This window comes from Larimichthys crocea, chromosome IV (assembly GCF_000972845.2).
Source record: "Larimichthys crocea isolate SSNF chromosome IV, L_crocea_2.0, whole genome shotgun sequence".
NCBI classification, from domain to species: domain Eukaryota; kingdom Metazoa; phylum Chordata; class Actinopteri; family Sciaenidae; genus Larimichthys; species Larimichthys crocea.
Window position 1 is genome coordinate 6,039,620 of NC_040014.1, and position 22,166 is coordinate 6,061,785.

A 22,166-nucleotide genomic window follows, 5' to 3' on the forward strand; every position below is an offset into this window, starting at 1 on the left:
TCCTGCTCTGACATGTAAATATATCTGCTGTGCAACCAGTCCATTAAAATCAAACTGACATGACAGACAAGTAGTACACAGTGTGCAGAAGGTAGGAAACATACAAAAGGCCTGTAATGATTACAAAAGGTTTAACTGACTGAGCTCCAATGTGTCAAATTAAGAAGAAATGTAAGTGGCCTTCACCCTTTTATAACAAAATGAGTTAATATGTGCAAATGTGTGTGGAGGCGGTTTTAAGCCACATCTCATCTTAATGTTTAATAGCCCCCTCAGCTGTTTGCACAGTCACTTTCACCTATGCTTTATTATTCTTGCCCATCAAGTAAACAGATTGGCTTCCCCTGCGTCTTCTCATATAAGCCTATTCTGGTTAATAAGACTATTAACATAACCAGATAACCTCTGAGACTCTGGATCCCTGAGCAGCACTATCCCAGACAGTAAAACTCTGCTGTGCTTATTACAGACCTCTGCAGGTGTGATGTATGACCGTGGCTCAGGCTATAGGCTTAGTTAGACCACAAGAGGCACATGGAGCAGACTATAAATAACCACATAATTAAAGGCGTTGACAGGGAACTGACATTGTGGTTAGAACAGTTTCCCCTGAGCCCCCCTTTGGTTAAAAAAGTCTCTGAGCACTGCAACCCTAAAAACACTAGTGTATCCTTAGGAGACGTGCATATGTAGGCTTAACACTAATAATTTGTGGTAAACTTTATTCTGATATCATCACAGGAGTATTCTTTGATTCTTATTTAGACTCACAGTCAACTAGAGCGCAAGGCCGTTCAAGGATGATCTTGAGTTACAGTGTTGTGGTGGGTTTATATTTATCATGTTATATATTTTTTTTATGTGATGAGCACGGATGGACTGCACTTAGCTGAAGCACCGTTTCCATCTTAACTTACTTTATACTTCATGTGTAAAGGTTTAAATATTCACTAAAATATGACACAGCCACACAGATAGGACAGTTATGAGGCTGATCTAACTCACTGACTAACTAACTCAACATTTTCTTACACAGAATTATGCACACAAATTACTTCCGGTAGTTTTAATACTCTGCACAAAGTGTACTTTTATTTTTCAAATATAAGTAGTCTCGATATATCTGGTAAACTTTTATTACTTTTTATTTTATTACTTTTATTTACTTGCTGGTTAAGTAGACTTTGATAACAGTTCTTTACACTAGACCCTTTTCAGGCAGACATTCTGCATAAGCGGGACAAGCACAGGTGTAACTAATAACAATAACAATGGCTCAATTCCATTAAGTGTCCCAATAAGCCATGTCAGTAACTGAGCATGCAAAATGCCCCGGAACTGGCTCACCTAAATGTAATGCAGCCGTCATTAATGTTGTTTTCACCTGTACGTTTATTGTGATGACAAGTGTAAATGTCTGCTGTGAAAAGGGTCTATTCTAATGCCAGATAAACAAATCATTGATGTTCATGTAGCTACAGTGTATGGAAGACCAAAAGTGTCAGAATGTCATTAATTAATAAGTAATTGTACAACAGGAGTTAATAAACAAATGTATTAATACCTAAAATTGGTATAATTAGTTGTTAATGAACACTTGTGGTCCTCCACAACAAGGAGTATGACTGTGACTTCATTTGAACATCCTAAAGTGGGCAAACTGTCCTCCAGCAGAAGTCCTCCATTATCCTGACAGGAGGCAGGAGCCACGCCCCTCTGACGTCAGAGGAAGAGTGAGTTATAAACGCGTTTAAATGGCTGAGCCCGTGCGCCCCTCGAACCTCCACTCTGTGCGGGAACAAAGACCGAGCACGGTGCGGGGACCGGGACAGAGAGGTGACCGCCTGTCAGCGAGCTGTTGCTGTCCGTCCACAGGCGCCCAAACGTCGTGAATGGGAACGGAGAAGAGGAATTTGCTCCCACTGCACGTGTTTTCTCCACGCTAGACAAAACCGGTGCGTGGAGCTAAAAAAAAAAAAAAAAAAAAAAAAAAAAAAAGTTCACGGCTCTCTCTCTCTGCAACATCTGGCGCGTGCCTGAAGGCGAGAGGAGCTCGAGGCTTCATCAACTCTTCAGTCCGACGACGTCCAAGTTCACGGCGCGAGGTGAGCTGCGTGCATGTCATTCCAGCCCAACTGCAGCCAGTAATAATAATACATGCACATGCTGATTTCACCTCTGTACATTTTCACTTAATATGCTCACACAGCCAGTGCGGCAGTCATTTTTTCATAGAAAAAGACTCATTTGTAGTTTCAGTAGTAAGTGGAGAAATGCCGCCAAAATACATTTATTTAAAGGAAGTTAACTTTAAAGTTTAAAGGTAAATTGTTTGTCTTACTAAAATTGTAACCACTGTAGTATTAGTAAAAAGTAATAATAATGACTATATTATTATTATTTGTATTGATTTTCTTATTCAGTAGGAGGAGGAAAAGAGAGAAAACAAAGTGAAAACAGTGAAATAAGTTGCTTCTCATCAAATATGTTGCTGCAGATTTGTTGACTTCCCTTGTTACTTTTAAAGATGTGAGTTTTGCTGTGCATGCAGTCTGCTTTGGGTCTACAGCGCTGAAAGGGCATCTCTATAATTTGATTGCAGCTGCAGAGAGAACACTTGTGCCTTTGGTGTTAATTAAAAAGAGAGCGCTTTTAATGAAACAGCGTGTGTTCCTCAAGAGGACGGATCTGAATGTGCCTCAGTCTGACCATCACTCTCTGGTGTCTCTGCTGCCTCTGGTCATGCTTACTTAGTAGCTTTCCTCTGATTTGTATGAGCTGAGGTTATTTATTAATTAGACCTCAGATGAGGATTGTGAGTGTGTGCTGGGTGGGGAAACCATGATTTAATTAGTGTATGTTTATCAAAAGAAGGAAGTGGCTAATAGCTTCTGCCTGGTGAAGGGGTGTCAATTCACAAAGTTCTACATCTCTAAACGAGGTTGTAAACTGGCACCAAATCACACCTATCCTCCCTCTTAAATGTCAGGAAAACAAGTGTCGAGCCTGTGCGCAAACTTGAAAGCATACTTCATCTTTGTCTTCATGATCCTAGACTTCTCTGAGCATCAAACATATTCCATTTACACAGAAATAAAACAAATAAATCTGAAAAATAGGCATCATAAATAACTTAAATCGATTATCAAAACTGTGGCATATTAATTTTCAATTAATCAGCCCTTTTTCAGTCCTAATATTAATATGCATAAAATGCATTGACCAATAATTATCTTGAAAAACGTCTGTAAACCCCTGCATGCCTAAACTGTCATTAATTTACTCAGCGTGTTCTATTATTAGACAGAGGACTTGTACTGGATCACTCACCCTAAACTGTGGAGAGTTACACAGTGCCATGGCCTGATACAACCTTTAATCCAACAAGCCTTTTTCCACACATATAGGTCTGGCAATGGAAACAGATAGCATATTATCCCCTTAAACCCTCACCTCTTTATACTACTGAAGATATTACAGCTGTCATGGTGTCCACAAATATGTTACAATACAATAGTTACTCCAGTGTGTGTGTGTGTGTGTGTGTGTGAGAGAGAGAGAGAGAGAGAGAGAGAGAGAGCTTACAGCATGAGAGGCGTCAGTCAGTTGCATTCAGTGTGGGGGAAATGAGCCTATTATTGGTTATGTCAACCTGAAACTGCATGCAGTTCATCAGCGTGTCAGTGCGTCCAGTCAGACTGTGTTGTGTTTTTATTGACTGCCTCATCAGTCAGTTCATTACCAGGGCAGAACACAAGCTTATTCATGAGCTTTAGTTTTGCATGTGGAGTAATTAATGAAGACAAAACAATGGAGATTAGAGCATACATACATGTGTATCTCAGAGGAGTGATCAGAAGCTACAGTCAAGTCAGACAGTTTTTATCAGCTGGTCATACAGGAAGCCACAGAACTGTTTGAAATTTGATTTATAAGTGTTTTTCTGAATATTCAAAGACACTTTACATAAAATATAGCTGCAAGCAGCGATGAGGGGCCTAGCAGCATAGCAGGTAAGCGTGGATTGGATTGGCTGTTATGGCAAAAGTGTTTTGAGTTCAGACATGAAACTTCAACCATCAAGCAGCCATGGTCTAAAGACCATGTCCATCAAGTTTCATGTAAATCGGACAAAGTGTCTCTGTACTCATCATAAGCTTGTTTTTGACTAGATTCAACATGGCCACCAGATTCGTATGCATGGTTGACCATGGGACTGTCCTGAATACGTGTGCCAAGTTTCAAAACTGTTCACCATGGCGTTTTAGGGGCTGCCATAGACTTCAATTGCAGCGGAAACGGATCAATAATAATAATAATAATAATAATAATAATAATAATAGGAAAAGCTCCTAACACAATAGGTGCCTTCGCAGGTTACGCTGCTAGGCCCCAAAAGGCTACAAACACAATGGGTGGGCACCCAAAAACAACAAACCAGCCAAAAACAGTACACTAAAAACATATTAGACTAAACATTAAAAGAAATTTTAAAAAGGTGTGTTTTTGTTAGAGATTTGAATGTTGGAAGGTCGGTACAGTCACGGATGTGTTTGTGGAGAGAGTTCCAGAGGGGGGAGGGCAGCTACAGAGACGGCTCTGTCACCCCAGGTTCAGTGCTTGGTCCTGGGTGGTGGAGACAGGGGGTTAGCATCAAATGAACGGAGGCTGCGGGATGGATTGTAGCGATAGAGCAAGTCAGACCCTAACTGAATAAAAAGGTATTTATTAATTTATCCAGAATTTTGCTCAGAGGGTCATGTTGTCTGACCACATACACTTTCATCTACAACTGAAAACAAGAATGTTTTTGTCAAAAAGAGGCTAAATTACCAAGTAGAAGTTAATTTTGAGAATACTCATTTTTTCCCAGCTTGACTCACAGTTTGACTGTTCATAATAAGAAAACCACAGGTATTGCTGATCACATTAACGATCAGGGTTGTGAAATCTCAAACGGCCTGATTTAGGACAAACTGACTGAAATGGTATTTGCCATTATGAGCTGTTCTGGAATATGAAAACGAGACAAGAAGCAGCTCTCGGCGATGTTAACCCTTTAGTGGGTGGTCGGGACAACATTCAGTTAGCAGCGTCTTCATCGTTAAAAACATTTCTGTAAAGTGAATAAACAATGAGTCCATCATTCTCTCGTTTCAATAGAACTCTAATATAACTGTATATATTTAATATAAGTTACGTGTTTATCACATCACATCCAGTGTGTTAGCGAGGTAGCTAGTTCAGTTAATAAGGTCGGAGAAGTATGAAGCCTAGTTTTGATTTTTGCTTTGTTACAGCAGAACTGCCACACTCACTCATTAAGCTTGAGACTCACGCAGTCAACACAGATCACACATTCTCATACCGAAAATTGGAGAAGCTTACAGAAGTATAATTCTCTATGATTGTACTGGTATGATCATATGTGACACTGAATTAAATTGATTGAGCTAACTAATGATCACTAAACACATTATTAGTCTTGTAAGAGCAGATTCTTGTTTGAGTGTAAGGGCAGATTGTGTTAATTGTTATGTGGGTCATGGTCTGATTAATTAGTGGTGTGCAGCCTATATATGGTGGGAACCTTTAGGGGCGCATTAGGTGTTTCCAGCCGGAAAGGGAAAACAGTTTTTGATCGCTGTCGCTGTCGCTGTCGCTGCATTCGTGCGGATGTGTATATGTGAGAGAGAGAAATGTGTGATTCAAGCATTATGATGTCAAATAAATGGACTTGTTTGCATCTGAACTAAAAACCAACTGGACTCTCATTCATCCGTCACGGTAAAGTAAAGCACGTCAATTAGGTTTCCCGTTGCAAATGCCTCAGTAGCTTAAAGCATTGGCTTAGCTTCTACAAGTCTACTGGATCAGATTGTGAGCTTACATTCATGGCTCTCTGTCTTTGACCTTTTTAAATCTCTAACTATATTTTATCGTCTCTGTGTTTTGTCCCCCGTCACAATAAAGCTGAACACATATTAAATGTGATGTAGGCTACATCCACTTCATCCTTCATCCAGTTTATACAAACATTCAAAAGCACCGCTTCTGGAGATGTATGGTTTTCACTGGACAGAAGAATAATAATAAATTGCAATCTCAAATGTAGTCTACACACAGCTATAATCTGTACTGTAATAATAGTAATTACAGAGTTTTTACAAAGTGCTTTACAGAGATCCACCAGAAGGTCACACAGGATACTGATCCTGAAAAGTAAAAAACAGATAACATAAAAACAGATTCAATGATAAAAGAACAATCAAAAAACGTAGAAGATTGACATATATGAAATAAAAAAGAAATAAAAGATACAATAAAAAATCCAAGAAGTTTTCAGTCCTGAGCCTCCTGGAGAAAGTCGTCTGTAGTTGTAGACTGACTTACATGAGAGCCTGTAGACTTTACCTCACTGTAGAATTTACTGTAGACTTTACTTTACTGTAGAATTTACTGTAGACTTTACTTTACTGTAGAATTTACTGTAGACTTTACTTTACTTTACTCTAGACTTCACTTTACTTTACTGTAGACTTTACCTTACTTTACTGTAGACTTCACTGTAGACTTTACTGTAGACTTTACTGTAGAATTTACTTTACTTTACTGTAGACTTTACTTTACTGTAGACTTTACTGTAGACTTTACTGTAGACTTCACTGTAGACTTTACTTTACTGTAGACTTTACTGTAGACTTTACTGTAGACTTTACTGTAGACTTTACTTTACTGTAGACTTTACTGTAGACTTTACTGTAGACTTTACTGTAGACTTTACTTTACTGTAGACTTTACTGTAGACTTTACTGTAGACTTCACTGTAGACTTTACTTTACTGTAGACTTTACTGTAGACTTTACTTTACTGTAGACTTTACTGTAGACTTTACTTTAGACTTTACTGTAGACTTTACTTTACTGTATACCTCACTGTAGACTTTACTGTAGACTTTACTTTACTGTAAACTTTTCTTTACTGTAGACTTTACTGTAAACTTTACTTTACTGTAGATTCTACTCTAGACTGTACTTTCCTTTACAGAATAGTCTGTAGACTACTTCTACGAGCAAAGATGCTCATTTAAGTCCTGCAGTAAACTGTGACTGTGCGACAGTGAGCACTTTACTGACCACAGCAAATACTAATTTGAGCTTCATTGCAATGAAGTCACAAGTTAAATGATTAAGTGTTGCTCATAGAAACTGTGTCAGAGGACGGATCACACAGTATAAATTAATCTCAGGATTTTAAGCACAATCCACATGTGGAGGTTTTGCATGTGTGTTCCAGACTTTTACAGCACTGAGGGAACAATTCTGTACATGTAGACGTAAGTAAATATGGACAGAGGGCTTAACATGTATTAATATGAAGAATTTCATGATTCCCACCAGTCTTGAAATTCTTAAAGTTTGTGAATTTGAAGGGGGCTAACATGTAGGAATTAAATATTTCTTAAAAATAGACAAGTCATTGAAAGTGCTTGAATTTGCAAGAATGGAAATGAAAATTCTTTTGATATTTTCTAAATGTAACGTTGGTAAATAGGCGTGATTCTGCTGTCTACATGCGTCTCCTGCAGTCGTGTTGACGTGCCACCTGCCTTCGAAAGCGTGACGTGTGTGCATGGCTGACTGAAGTTGAATGACACCAGTTAAACAGCGGCAAGCAAGCAAGAAAGCTAACATTAGTGAACCTTCAGCTATGCCTGAAAGCTTCTGTGACTCGTGACTCACCAAAGACGTTTACAAAGTCATTCCAGACAGCACACTGAAGCCTCTCTCTGTTTCATTGTTGTCTGTGAGCTTCTGTAAAGCTGCTAGTCATCATTATAAAAAACCTTAGCATTCTAACAGTATTAAACTTGATCCGTGTCTCTAACTCTGCTGTGCTGGCTCCTTGAAATTGAAGGATTTGGGCTTAGAAAGTCCTTGAAAAGTCTGTGAATTTGATGTTTAGGAAGGTATGAGTATGAGAGTTGAAGAGATGAATGTTCTAACAGTGATAGAAGTATTATCTTTCTCTTGATATATTTCTTTGATTAAGTAGGGTGAATTCAGCATGCTCAAGTGCAATGCATGGAAGAATTATAGATTTAAGTCAAATACTTCCTCCTTATTCAGCAGTGTACAAGGTTCAGTTATTTATCATACTACAACACAGGAGTGTACAATGAAATGCAAGTTGTAGTCCTTTCATCATACAAAACAAATTCTTTAAAGAAATTATATTTTTTTGTCCTACCTATTCCAGTCAGATTCAATAGAAAAATGCCATGGACTACTTATTCTTGAAACTTTCTGACCTCTGGATAGCCTGGAATTCCAGTCTTTCTTCACTCTCAAATAGCAACATCCCTGCTTCACTCCCTGAGACTGATGATCAAGGCGTTGCGTTGCGGGAGATGATTAAATGCAGGATTTGCATTTTAATTGGATTAGAATTGTATCAGAGGCTATTTGGCAGATCGAAACGTCTTGAATTAACACAGGTGTTTGCATGATGATTACATTGGCTGCTCTTCTGCAATCATTTTCACACGTGGCCAAGAATATTTCACTTGTAGATGAAGGTTTGTTGAAGGATGTTTGGATTTAAGGATTTGTTAAGGTTCAAGGTTCTTTATTTGGTATTATAAAATACAGATTTGTAGCCCTTTACTCACACAGAGGAATGTATGGAGAGATATTTAAGTATCTAAATTAGAGAAGAATATAAACAATACAACAGGCCACCATAATTCTTTATGGTGGAGTGTGCTGGAAGACGAGAAGCTGAGGAGTCTCACAGCCTGAAGAAAGGAGCTGCTCTATTTGGTCTGTATCATCCTTTAACTCATTAACTTATTATGTGTAAAAACATGGGAAGTATTACAAGGAGATGTTTGTATCCTTGTAGATATAATAAGATTACTGCAAGTGAATGACAAAAGGAGAGACGAGCCACAAGGCAGAGGTAGTCGTCACGATGGTGCATGAGCTCAAACTGCTCTCACTTTATTTCACAGGGGTGGAAGCTGTTGTATTATGCAGACTCGGCCCGCTAATTGATTTCACGGCTGGTGATGTGCTGCCCAAAGGAATCTGGCACTGAAGACAGGAAATGGATGGGGGGGAGGGGGGTGGTGGACAGTAAGACCATTGAGGCACAGGGTGACATAAGACATCCTGTGTTCTCGGTATAAATCTAGTAAAGTATTACATTCATGTTACGTAATAACCACTCACTTTTATTGCTTTAATTCAGTCGTCACAGACAGATGACAGGATAAAGTCAGAGGCTGAGCTTTATGATGAATTCAGCCAAATAAATTCACTCTGAGACATCAGATCAGTTCAGCATCGGTGGAACGGTGTTAAACAAAGATGAAGTGCTCTGAATGTGTCACTGCAAGTGTTGTGTTTAATACAGCTTTACATACAAATGGATAGATTTATAACATCTATATCATTATATAATAATATAAACTTCAGAATAAGAATTAGCATTCACAGTCAAAGCATGAGTAACTCAGAGAAACACAAGCTGCCCGACTGTGCAGTGTTATTAGTTTAAAAACGTGGTTCCTAGGATTGCAGACTGAGGATTGGTGAGTCGGGGCAGGTGCCCCTTCAGTCCTGGTTCTTCAGGTCTCTGAAATGCAGGAACAATGGTAGCCACACCTCCTCAGCAGGGACCAATCAGGGCAGGGCACCCACACACCTAGATATGCATACTCAAATATCCAGGGCACGTTGGCTGCAGCTATAACCGAACCTATACTATTAAAGGGTTTGTTCATGTGTTATAAGGTGTCAATAGATGGTGGTTTGCATGTCTCCAGCTTTACCTCACCATCAGACAGCCCTTTCCAACGGGAAACTGAAACGTTTAGGTAAACTTCCAGCATCTTAGTCAAGTCCAGCAGTCCACCTCTGGTTTATCAAGCTAAGCTGTCGTCTTTTTCAATCCATGCATGATTCAGCTGTTTGTGTCCTGACACTGATTGACACTGATGATGAAAATAATCACTAGTTGCAGTCCTAACTGAGTTCATCCTTAACTGCTGAGGTAACGCTGCCTAAAGGGATGCACGATATACAATGGAGCCAATAAATTAGGTAGATTGGAAAAGAGCAAACTATTAAAACACCTTAAAGTGATTCCAGCCCCTAAAGAGAGAATTTAATGCTAATAAAGGGAACATCAGGATTCAAGAGCTTTAATTCCAAAGTTTAATTTGTGAATTAAAGAGCTGGACTCTCAGTTCATTCATGAGTAAGCCTCCACTAATAGGATGGTTTGGTCTCGGCACATGAGGCTGTTTGTGGTTTGAATGTAGCCTTGGGCTTCTTAACATGATGTTCCTGTGGCTGATTAGAGCCAGGTGTCTCCTCTACAAAATGTGGGTATTGAGGGCAGCCCGCTTCACTGCAGAGGACCAGCTGCTGCAATCTCCAATAATCTTGTGGGAAGGCTAGTCGTAAAGCTAAACATGCCCTTGCTGAAATTAGATGCTCTAGAGGACAAATTGTGCTGCTGTTGCTCATTTGGAAAATGAAATCTAGCCCTGCAATTATTTTATGTTGTTGTTGGCGCTAATTATAAATCATGGAAGCGGCTGAGGAGGCAGTGTTGCTGACTCATTGCTGAGTAGCACACAGTGCTATGGCTGTACTCTGTGTGATTCAAAAGCAATATTATTCCCAGCTGTGCATGAAATCAGTTCAGGTTTGTAATGGAAAAATGAAGAAAGCAGTAAATGCTGCCTGATGGCATAATGTGTAACACTGTGTCCACCAACAGCAACCATACTCAGAGCATTTACTTTAGAAAGTGTTTTATAATAAATTAACTTTCCATGACGTTTGAGAAAGATGATGAAGAAGTAAGCAGCTGAATCAAATGAACTACATTTCCAGAAAGTGTGGGCCTCTGCATCCTGTCATAGAGCAGCCAGAACATTTGCTGGAGCACCGAACGCTGCACAGCTTCAAAGAGTCGCCTCTCGGGACGTATTATCAAGTTAAAATAAGAGTTATTTGTAGGCCCAGAAAAGAGTGTGTGTGGTTTTGTTTGACTTGGACACAACTTTGAACTTGTTTGGTGTAAAACAGCGACTCTCTGATGGGAGTGTGTGTGTGTGTGTGTGTGTGTGTGTGTTTTCCTGTTGGGGTTTCACATTCCCATACCCCTGCAAGTAAATAACCCCAAGCTTTTTACCAGGAAGTTCCAAAACCAATCGATTGGATCTGGTTCCAAGAGCTACATTTGGAAATATAGGGCTGTGTTCATGTCCCTCTCTCTTTACATCCACGGTACAGTTAATGTGCGGCATGGGATGGATTAACTGAGGGTAAGATGTGAAGTTAAATAAACTGTTGGTTTATGTTTCTTCCTAATGTGTTTCCTAAAAGAAACCTCTTCACGTTGGGTGTAGTTGCAATGAAAAACGACGCATTCAGACCCTCGGAGACGTCACCTTGGGCACAGTGAATTTGGAAGCATTTTGTATAATTTCATACACGTTTTATACACTAAACACAGGGCTGAAACCGATTCAGGAGATTCAGAGTCGGCACATACTCAACATTATTACTTGTATTTTTTGTTCAATTCACCTAACCTATGGTTAAAAGAAATATATTATTTATGACCTCCATCCAGTTATAGATCAGTCTAACAAATCATCAAAATAAGGCAATTTCTATCAGCTCCATCTGCTTGTTGGTTGAAAGCCACGGTCTAGATGAAGCCAGCAGCTCATGTCACAAGATAATGTAGTGTTTGATAGGTCTGGTTCACATTCAACATGTAGCTTCACATTGACCATAAACAATATCTAATGCAGCATGATTCAACAGATTACCTTACCTCGAGAGAACATGTATATACAAACGTAGCGTAAAAATAGACAACAAAGAAACTACTTTACTACGTAGCTTATTTACTCATTCTACAAGCACATAAAGAAAAATGATCAAATCTGACCAAATGTGCAATCCTTTAACAAAGTCTGGCTGGCAAAGCGCTTCTGAAACACCCCGGTTGGTGTATGAAGCCACGTAGGAGAACGAACCAGAACAGCGTCACGGCAGACAGAGATGTGCACGGTGGGATCCAGGAGTAAGACTCATGTTGTGAAGCAGTCAGAAGGAGAATGGGTCCTGTTTGCAGTTCAGCTCACCATGGGGCGTCTCACCTGTATGGCTGGTGAAAAATGGACAGTAGAGGAGGTGGTACCAGCATCTCGTACAAAAGCTGAGCTAACCTTGCTGAGTTGAGATCATTGCAGCAGACAACTGAGACGAGTTTCCAAACACAGTTTGTAGTCAGCTATACAGAGATAGCGATTTGTATGACAAAATGCAAGTTGACCGATCATCAATGTTTGGTGGCAGCCCTATGATGAAACAAAATGTGACATGCACGACAAGTTCTCATTCTGAGTTTACACTCCAATAACAACAGTTTTTTCTTTAAATTATGACAAACTACAACCCTGATTCTAAAACTGAGTTGGTACCCTGTGTAAAATAACAGACAGTTATAGACTGTGACAGACTACTTTTCATCCTGTATTTATTGAACACAATACAAGATATTTAATGTTCAAATTGATAATCTTATGATGGGAGCAACAAAAGACTGTGAAAGTTGTGTAGTGCTCAGAAAACATGTGCTGAGATTGACTGATGGAAATGGAAAAGTGTCCTGTGGTCTGATGAGTCAACATTACAAATAGTCTTTTACATGTATATTTCACAAAAGTTCAGCAGTTTGCAGCAGCTTCTCATTTCACGCTGCAAAATCTTGAAGTGTCTCCACTAAATATTTTTCCTGTCCCGCCTCAACTGTTTGTCCTCTTTCTTTTACCTTTTGCCCTGACTTCAGGTTGCTATGGTGAACAACAGGGTGGAGGCACCCACAGTGGCAGTGATGGGCGGCGGCGGGGGTGCAGTCGGCAGGTCGTGCGCAGGATGCGGAGGTCGAATTGCAGACCGCTTCCTGCTCTTCTCCATGGAGCGATACTGGCACACGCGATGCCTCAAGTGCTCCTGCTGCCACGCTCAGCTAGGCGAGTACAGCAGCACCTGCTACAGCAAAGGAGGCATGATCCTCTGCAAGAACGACTACATCAGGTGAGCCCCAGACAGCGTCTGCTTAAGTCCAAGGTGATGTCTTCTCTTTGCTTCTTTTCTCCAACCAACAGTCCAAACCATGAAGATATTCAGTTTACTGTCACATAAGACAAAGCTGCAAATCCTCATAAGTGAGAAGCTTATTAGGATTAGAACAATAGCATGGGCATCGTGTTGGGGAACAGGGTCAAAAATGCAAAAGCTATCAATGAAGGTCATGCTAAAAATGGTATAGTAAACATAGCAATGGTAAACATGAGTGCGCCTGTGTCTGATTCTTTGTAGACACTGTACCATTTAGTGTCTATGAGGCAGACTGGAGTAACACAGATGGAGATTTTGTGGGTGCCAACGTCTCCAGGGCAAACACAGGGCTGGATGTGGAAAGCCACAGCTCAAGGCCTGCTGAGGAGGAACTGAGACACAGCAGACTTTGTATATCAGGCCAGTAATAATACAGTGGCTTTTCAGGAGCCCTCCTGAAATAAATAGAGCTCACACTGTACGCTCAGATTACACCGCCATCTGCAGCAGGATTCACTGTATAGTCATGAGAGGTCTCTGTGTTTTTGAAAATCCACATTTAGTCCACAAGTAAAGTGGGTCAGCAATACGGATGTTTATTCAGGTGCCTTTTAAAATGCTGCTCATTAATATCCATGTGGTATTAACAGTGACACTGTTCCATATTAGCAGTTGGATGTAGATAGTTCCTGTTGTATTTGCGACCAGCCCGTCGTTCTAAACCAAAAACATGACAAACCTCTGGTTGTGCAGGGACCAGCTCAGTTTTGAACTGCATTTAACTCATTTCAATGTTTCTTAATAAACAATGGCCCAACCCCAATGACAGCATAAAGAATGGACATTGCCTGCGTGGGGTCACCCACACGTTTCTTTGAAGCTTAAAATCCCAGGGCGCAAATGTGGCCAGGACCGGCGCTGTGTAAACATGTTTATTTCTGCTGTGAAGTTGGACATTTGAACATGGGGACTTATGGAGACTGACTCACTGCTGGAACTAGCCTCAAGTAGACGCTTCATTTCCCAGTCACGGAGGTTGCTACTTGGGCCCCAGCCTAATAAAACAAGCCGGTTTTGGTCTGATATTAAGCCAAAGACTGGACTGAACTTTTAATGCCAACGTTTACCACTAGGTGTTACACGTAACTCAGAGAGTGGAGTTACAAGTTTTCCACGGCACATTCCAGCAATTGTTTCACAATAAAAGGCGTGTTAGGAAGAAGAGTTTCTGCAGAGTGAAACACTCAAGAGATTTAAATTTGAAACAGTAGGTTGAGTTTGTATCACCAGCGTAAGCCAGTCACTTTAACAGGACAAACAGGGGCTGAATCAAATGAGGCTTCATACTTCTGCTATGTTACTGACTGTGCTATTCAGCAAATACAGCAAACAGATGTGATAAACATGAGCGAAATGTCAGGGACAGAGTTATACTAAGAAGGGAAAATGCTGCGCTCATTGTTTATTTACCTCATTACTGTAAAGTAATGTGTCACTGCCAAGCACAGGAAACAAAAACACATGTAGCTGCATAAATTAGATTTTTAAGGATCAGTGTGGTCCAATCACAGACAATGAGAACTAACTCAGTGAGACCCAATACTGAGCTTATGTGCATCTACGGCCTGGTTCAGGTCAGGTCCCCACATTCTCACCCGTCATGGCAGTAAAGCAGGATGAGCTGTAAGTGAGCCTGGAGAGGAGAGTGTGTGTGTGTGTGTGTGTGTGTAGGTGTAGGTTAATTAAGGAGAACAGAAATCCTCTCAGGCGTACTCATTAAATGGCTGTTTGGATTAAGATAAAAAAATTCATTACTCTGTACAGTCATTGAGAGAGAGAGAGAGAGAGAGAGAGAGAGAGAGAGAGAGAGAGACCCCAAACTGGTCCAGTAAGTGTCACAGGGCATCGCTTTCACAAGCTGTTGTAATGATGACAGAGGCCTCTATTAAATCTTCAACCTGCTGCAGTTCAGGTGCTGACATGCCTCCAGCACTGAGTGCTGCTGAGTGCTGCCACATTCAGAGAGCACAGAGATGACTTCTTCTGTTAAATGTGAAATGTACTCTTTTGTTCAAAGACGTTGTTTAAAGTTTAGACCCGAATGTGCATGTGTGTGTGTGTGTGTGTTAGAGCTGGGCGACGAAACCAACTGACCTTTTTCTCAATAGCGATCTAACAGCCTATCACACAGAAGAGACAACAGCGACTAAATCTCCGGATCATGATCTTTTTTTTTTTCATTATATGTCATCCTGTATATATTTGATACAATGCATTTGAAAACACACTAAACACCAAATGAAGGTTGTAGGCTTGACCAATATCAAGTTATTATTACTATCAGTCCAGAAGTTTGACTTCCAAAACTGTCAACAATTCAGACGCTCCTCTTTTTATTAAACTGATACAGAGCCGCTGTGATGAGGTGTACACCCTCAATGTGGGCAGGTAACAGCACGTGAAACTACGTGTCATCATCTTCAGTATTTTAGACCAGATTGTAAAGAAGAGCCAGCCAACATGGGTGAAACTCATCAGCTTTTCTGCATCTGAGATGTCTGCATCAGACGCATGTCATCAGGTCGTTCCATGTCTCCTCATTAGTCATAAGTTTTCAAACCCAGCATAGACTTGTTGCATATCAGCCAGTGTCATAGGCACATGCTACAATGACATCTATCATCAGCACCTCAGCTTTGACCCCTTCATATGCAGTAATAACATGGTGATCCCATTATCAATTCTGCTCATCGATCCCATTCCTTATTAATTCAGTATGTAAAAAGAACAGAGGCATTCATGCCTGCATGCATGATATTTACACTCTGTATTGGACGTGCTGCTCAGTTGGGGAGCAGTGGTTCTTGTGTGTTGATTGTCATGTCGTTCCTGGAATGTAAGCCCATGTTGTGTAGGAAGATGTTTCAACATATTGATAGTGTTTCCACCCTGACTTGAAATTATCGTTTTGCTGACATTTATTATCTCTCTTATCATCTTTTTTTGCTTTAGAATATTTCTTCCACTCCACCATGATTCCATTCCGCAACAGTCATGAAAAAAAAGCCGACATTGAAGAGAGGAATCGATAAGTTCAGAGGCACACGACTCCAGTGGATCAGACTATTTCAAATCCCTACCAGACCTAATAACCACGTTACTTTATTCAGACATTTCGCACCGAGGGCAAGATGCCAGAATGGTCAGGGTGTTTGTTAGATGCAAATAAAATCTTGGAGGTCTGGAAATAATGCACACAAAACTCAAGGTACAACACAACAGCAAATCCAAGTGACAACACATGAACCAAAGCAGACAGCAGTGAAGATGACAAATCCTACAGACATGAACAATGATGAGAACTGTGATAACACAAGTCTATGAACAGCTAAACAAGCTCTCAACATGTTGTTCTTACAAGATCACTGGGATTTAAAAACAGCACAAAGGTCTGTGTTGGTGTTGTTGGCATGTTGTTTCAGGTAAAGGTGAGATGACATATCCAGAAAGTCCGGTTCTAGTAATGGATTCATGAGTTTGAAGGCTGCTCAGATGCCAGAATACTGCACAGCAGAACACAATTCAATAAGACAGAACTCTGGAAAGGAATGATGGCAGCATTCACAGAGCTGCAGGAGCACATCTACTACGTAGAATGAGAAGAATGCTGAAGTTTAAGATGGATATCTTTTTCTTATGCCTCATTGGTCACTAATATTATGCTGTGTCTGGAAATAAACTTCATGAATTAATGGAGAAGACAGCTTGATACTCCGCCTATGACCTTAAATTGAATGTTGTGGGTATTTGTTGTTGATTGTTGGTCATCAAGCAAATTAAAACTAAATGTATTTCCTATAAGTCCTATTTCTAAGCCATGCACACCTATTTATTTGATGGATCATTCACTGAGCTGTTATGAAGCTGTTATGTTGACGACAGACTTGTGCCGTGCTTTTGTTCGCAGGCTGTTTGGACACAGTGGAGCCTGCAGTGCATGTGGACAGTCTATACCCGCTAGTGAGATGGTGATGCGAGCACAAGGCAACGTATACCACCTTAAGGTGAGTGTGACAATGTAGTCGCTCTGACATTTACATCACCCCGTCATCATGGAGTTATCAGTGAGCTGATTTTGATAATAACATGGTCACATATAATACAAGTGACACTGTGCTCTGTTTTTTTTCCTGTAGTGTTTCACCTGTGCAACCTGCAGGAACCGCCTGGTCCCTGGTGACCGCTTTCACTACATCAATGGGACTATTTTCTGTGAACATGACCGGCCGGGAGCAGGTCTGCTCAGTGGACATCCAACACCACTGCAGGCCAACAGCATGATGTCTGACCAGAAGGTGAGGGGCTGTGTGATGTTGAACTTTATGCAAGAGACTATTAACAAAATATCAAATCAAATTTTATTTGTATAGCCCAAATTCACAAAACACATTTCAAATCAAATTTTATTTGTATAGCCCAAATTCACAAAACACATTTTCCTCTGAGGGCTTTACAATCTGTACAGGGAGTGACACACTCTGTCCTTAGACCCTCGGTTCCAGTGAGGAAAAACTTGCCCACAAAAACCTTTAACAGGGAAAAAAGGTGGAAAAAAACCTAATGGAGAGATAGAGAGAGAGAGAGAGAGAGAGTTCAATCAGGTGTCAAATGCAGAGGTACATGTATGTAAAATAACTCTCTGTGAGCAAAGAGCTCTGAATGTAACATTTACAGTATTTTATTTTTATTTTACACAATGAGCAGATGTGAGATCATCAGAGAGTTGTTTGATTGATCATCTGCTCTAGGCACAGAATGTCTGAGCACAGCCATGAAGTACAGGGACGCACCCAGCCACCCGCTCAGTCTAGTTATTGCTCTTACTCTTGAAGTTCACAGGGAGTTCTATATTTTGTAGTTTTCCCTGTGATGTCCTCCATCCGATAGACATTATAGCTTTACTTGTTGTTAACATTAGCCGTTAGCTTCTTTAGCGGAGCTATGCAACATCCAGTTGTAAATTCTATTGCGGAGGACAGACAGCAAAATGGACAGCAATGGCATCTACTCTTTCAACTGGCAGTATTCTCTGCTAGCCTCACTTCATTTTAACCCCCTGCTCTTACTAAAATATCTGGTTTGCCTGAATCCATGTGAATACGAAGGGGGGGGGGGGGGGCTGTCTAAGCAGGTGTGGTGTTACTTGTACCATTGACAACCTTTTCTCTCCAATGTTCACAGGTCTGCTGAGGAAGAAGATGGACAACCAAATGAGTGCCTTCACCCCCGCCTTTCTCCTCTGTCTCTTCTTCACTCTCCTCCTCTGCCTGTAAATCCTGCCATTGGTTGACGCCCTCCATTTTGATGGACTGTGACTCCACAGACTGGATGTAGTCAGTATTTCTACAGGTCCTGTGGAGTGTTGAGGATGCTGAGGATTTATTTATGCAGTAGACTGTTGTCTATTGTGAACTATGGAAATATTACTGATAAGAACTAGCACGGCTAACGGGGGGGAAATTGAAGACTGTCTGGATTCATCCCATTTTTTTGATTCCAGTGGACTCATCTGTTACCTTTACCCAGCTAGCCAGTTACATGGGCATTGAATAAGGCGTGGGGGGCAATGACAGCAATGTGATTCATTCAGGAGGGGAAATGTAGTTCTTAAATTGTAACTACATGTCGTTTGACGATGTTTTGGTTTGAGGAAAAAACATGGATCTTCTGAGTCATCTGGACGTTTCCTTCCACACTCCAAGAGACAGCTGAACAAGAACGCATCTATATTGATACTTAAACTATTTCTCTGTGTGGTTCTCTATGAAATATTCAACCAACATGTTAGTCTCTGGATTGTTTTTACCAGTGTATTGGGGGAAGTGAAGGTCGTCTTTCAGTGGTAGCATTCCTACCATAGACAAAAGTAGTTTGAAATCTCAGGCAGCATTGAGGTTATTCTGGGTTTTTATATCTGTTTCACAAATTGCTAACACCATAAATTCTCAAATGGCAGCTGGGGCCTTTATTATTAGACAAGCCCTTATTTCTAATTTCCCCAGTTAATACTCAACACGTCCTCCATCTTTACACTTTGTCTTGATAAATTCAGTATTGTATCCATACTGCACACATTGCATTAGTACAGCAAACACAAACACAGCTGTTAAGTTGCAGTACCATGCACATAGTTAAACGCTCTCTCGACTTTTCACATTAAAATTCTTGTATCATTCCCTATACAGGCAGGCAGAACCGCTCGGATGACGTTCACTGACTTTGCATTTAGCGCCATCAGGTCATAATTCAAATGTATCCTGTACCTTCTAAATGAATGGTATTCCCATCAGTCCCAGCTCTACTTTGTGTTTAGTGCTAAAGTAATCATTAGCTTGTCAGCAAATGTTAGCATGCAAAATGGTGAGCATAACACCGGCATGTCAAAGAATGACTTTGGTTTATGGGGTGTCGATAAGCTCAGTTGGTAGAGCAGTACAAAGGTTCAGTCCCTGCCGCGGCAGCCCAGGGTTCGAATCTGATCTGTGGCTCTTTCCCGCATGTCATTCCCCATCTCTCTCTCTCCCCACATTCCTGTCAGTCTTCAGCTGTCTCTATCAAAATAAAAGCTTGAAAAGGCCAAAAAATATTTTTAAAAAGGAAAAAAAAAAGAATAACTCTGGTTTATTACAACTTGGATATAGGGAGTTCAGATAACACTGAACTCCACAAAGTAATCGCCTGATCTCAAAACACAGACGTCGCTGAAAATAGGTCCTACGGGGCCGGAAACACGAGCAGTCAGCTAATCAGACAGGTTGTAAACAAACCTGCAGCGTAGCCAAACTTGGAAGAGAAAATGAAGGCAAACAGTTACATTTTCACACAAACATTTACAGTGTAGTGTACAGTGTACTTTATGGTGTACTCTGCAGTGTAGTTGTGCTCTCATGGTTTTCATGGTTTTATGGATTAGGATTATCTGAGACACAGCAGGAGCCCCACCTTCAGTTTTACATCCAAATCTAGTGTTTGAGATCATTTGGATAAAAAATGAACTTGTTGACAGCCTGATCTGACTATCTGAATATCCAAGATTAGCATCATTTTATCACAAGAGGTAATGAAATAAGACATTGTGAACATGTCAGCATGACAACCACACCCATATTTATATTTATTTCACCATAATTGTTCAGTAAAAACAAACTTAGAAGTTGTATTCCTCTTACAATTCTGTGTACAATGAGCCCCAATGAGCTGCTAGCATGACAGCAGACTCATAGACTCATAGTTAAACCCACCAGCAGGATTTATTGTTTCTAAATATCTGTATGAAGAAATGTTTTTCTTTGTATTTCATTGCTTTATATTTCTCACACATGCCTGTGATTCCAATGACTAAGGTTTCTTCTGGATTTATAATCATTTCTACACAATTAATGAGATGTACACAGTGATTCTGGACTTTGGTAGGAATGCAACTACAATGCTACACAGTGAAGAAGAGGATCAATGCTCTTCCTCCATATGAATGGCTTTTCTTTATGCTTGATCATGATGTACCTTCTCCTCTTCAGCTGTTGATGTTCCACACATGAATACTTTGAGTGTTTATACGGTGTTTGTAATGATTATTCTACAAGCGATTTAGCAGCAGTGACATACAGTATGCTGTACATTCTAAATGTTTATTGCAGTAACAGTCAAGTTTTTACAGTGTAAGCTCATCTGTTCATAGTTTATGGAAGAGTGAAGATGATTGAGAAGTTCAAAGTGCACTAATCTCCTGTGGTGTGCTACAGTGTATGAATCGTTTCTGTGTTGGAATTTGTGTTTTGTTTTGTTCAGTCTTAGAGTTGTAATGCTCTAATATGGAAAGAAATTGAGTCCTCTCAGCGAAACTAATAATAATTTAGCCATTCAGCTGTGTCTCAAGTGATGAGTGTATAATTGTGTTGAGGACGATTCAGCTAAAGCTACAGCAAGTGTGCAGCAGCGAGTTACAGTTAGCCGCTTCAGGCCGAGGAAGTAGTAAGAAACGCTCGCGGTTCTCAGACAAACATGGCTGATTACCCACAGGAATGGGATTTCAAAGGCCTGAGCTGAGGCCATTACAGAAGCAATTAAAGTGGGATGCGCTGGAGGCCTGCATGGGCTTTAGCTGCACTCCAGTGTTGCAGCCTAATGAGGCCTAATCTGGTGAAGCTGGTCTAATTAAAAGGGAGGGAGCTCTTTCCTGTGGGCACCAGGCAGCAGTGTGTGCTCTCCATGGCTGTCTGAGAGTGGAAAAGCAAAGTCAGAATATGCATTGTGTTCAACCATAAAAAGTTTCATACTCTCTGTCTGTTCAAATTAAAACACTTAACTTGACATTTTAACATGTTTGCTGCTCTCTGATCATTCCGACGTCTGGTTTGTCATGATCGCTTCTTGGCACGAAATGCGCCTTTTAAATTAAGCCTTCTTTTTTTTATACGTACATTTGGCATGGAAACTCCAAGATCATACCTTCCACACTAATTTTAGGATCACTCCTTTTCCATATTGTTTGTGTGGCTTTCAGCAGAGCAGAATTAAAGGCTGGAGTTGAAGCACGCAGGACGGGTAGAGGCACACATGAGTAGCCAGCTGTGACTCTTCAAATTAACGGGCCCGGAGAACTCAGCAGCTCCTCTCACAGGGTTAGTCCAATTAGCTTCACATTCACAGTAACAATGGGGCTTTTAATGGTAGTGTTTCAAAGTGCTCTTTCATAATGATGGAGGATGAACGCATTCCTCTGGTTTTTCAGTCATGACTCCAAACCTGAGCCACACCAAGTTTCCTGTGAATCCACTTTAACGCTTTTGTGTTTGGTCTCAGTTGTTTTTCTCGCTGTTGCTTCAGATCACCATGAAGAAGTGATTGGGAATAAAATATATAAATAAAATCAAATACTGCTTCTACAAACACAGTTAGCTTTGTGTTCAACTCAATTAAATCGCTGATTCACCCTGACCTCATTTCCTCAAGTAA

General features: G+C 40.5%; 1 protein-coding gene across 1 annotated transcript; it reads left to right on the top strand.

The window, feature by feature from the left end:
- The first annotated feature begins 1,712 nt into the window (after window positions 1–1,712).
- lmo4a (LIM domain only 4a) lies at window positions 1,713–19,523 on the top strand. The gene is made up of 5 exons (XM_010740068.3): window positions 1,713–2,105; window positions 12,880–13,127; window positions 17,119–17,215; window positions 17,348–17,506; window positions 18,393–19,523. The coding sequence occupies exons 2-5, from the start codon at window positions 12,886–12,888 to the stop codon at window positions 18,399–18,401; spliced, it is 507 nt and encodes a 168-aa protein (XP_010738370.1). The 5' UTR covers window positions 1,713–2,105; window positions 12,880–12,885; the 3' UTR covers window positions 18,402–19,523.
- Window positions 19,524–22,166: the final 2,643 nt, after the last annotated feature.

What these genes read in the sequence shown, in the direction of transcription:
- lmo4a (XM_010740068.3), top strand. Translation starts at nt 12,886, where the DNA reads ATGGTGAACAACAGGGTGGAGGCACCCACAGTGGCAGTGATGGGCGGC. An exon ending in TGCAAGAACGACTACATCAG is followed by an intron (nt 13,128 to 17,118) that starts GTGAGCCCCAGA and finishes TTTTGTTCGCAG; the next exon opens with GCTGTTTGGACACAGTGGAG. An exon ending in GCAACGTATACCACCTTAAG is followed by an intron (nt 17,216 to 17,347) that starts GTGAGTGTGACA and finishes TTTTTCCTGTAG; the next exon opens with TGTTTCACCTGTGCAACCTG.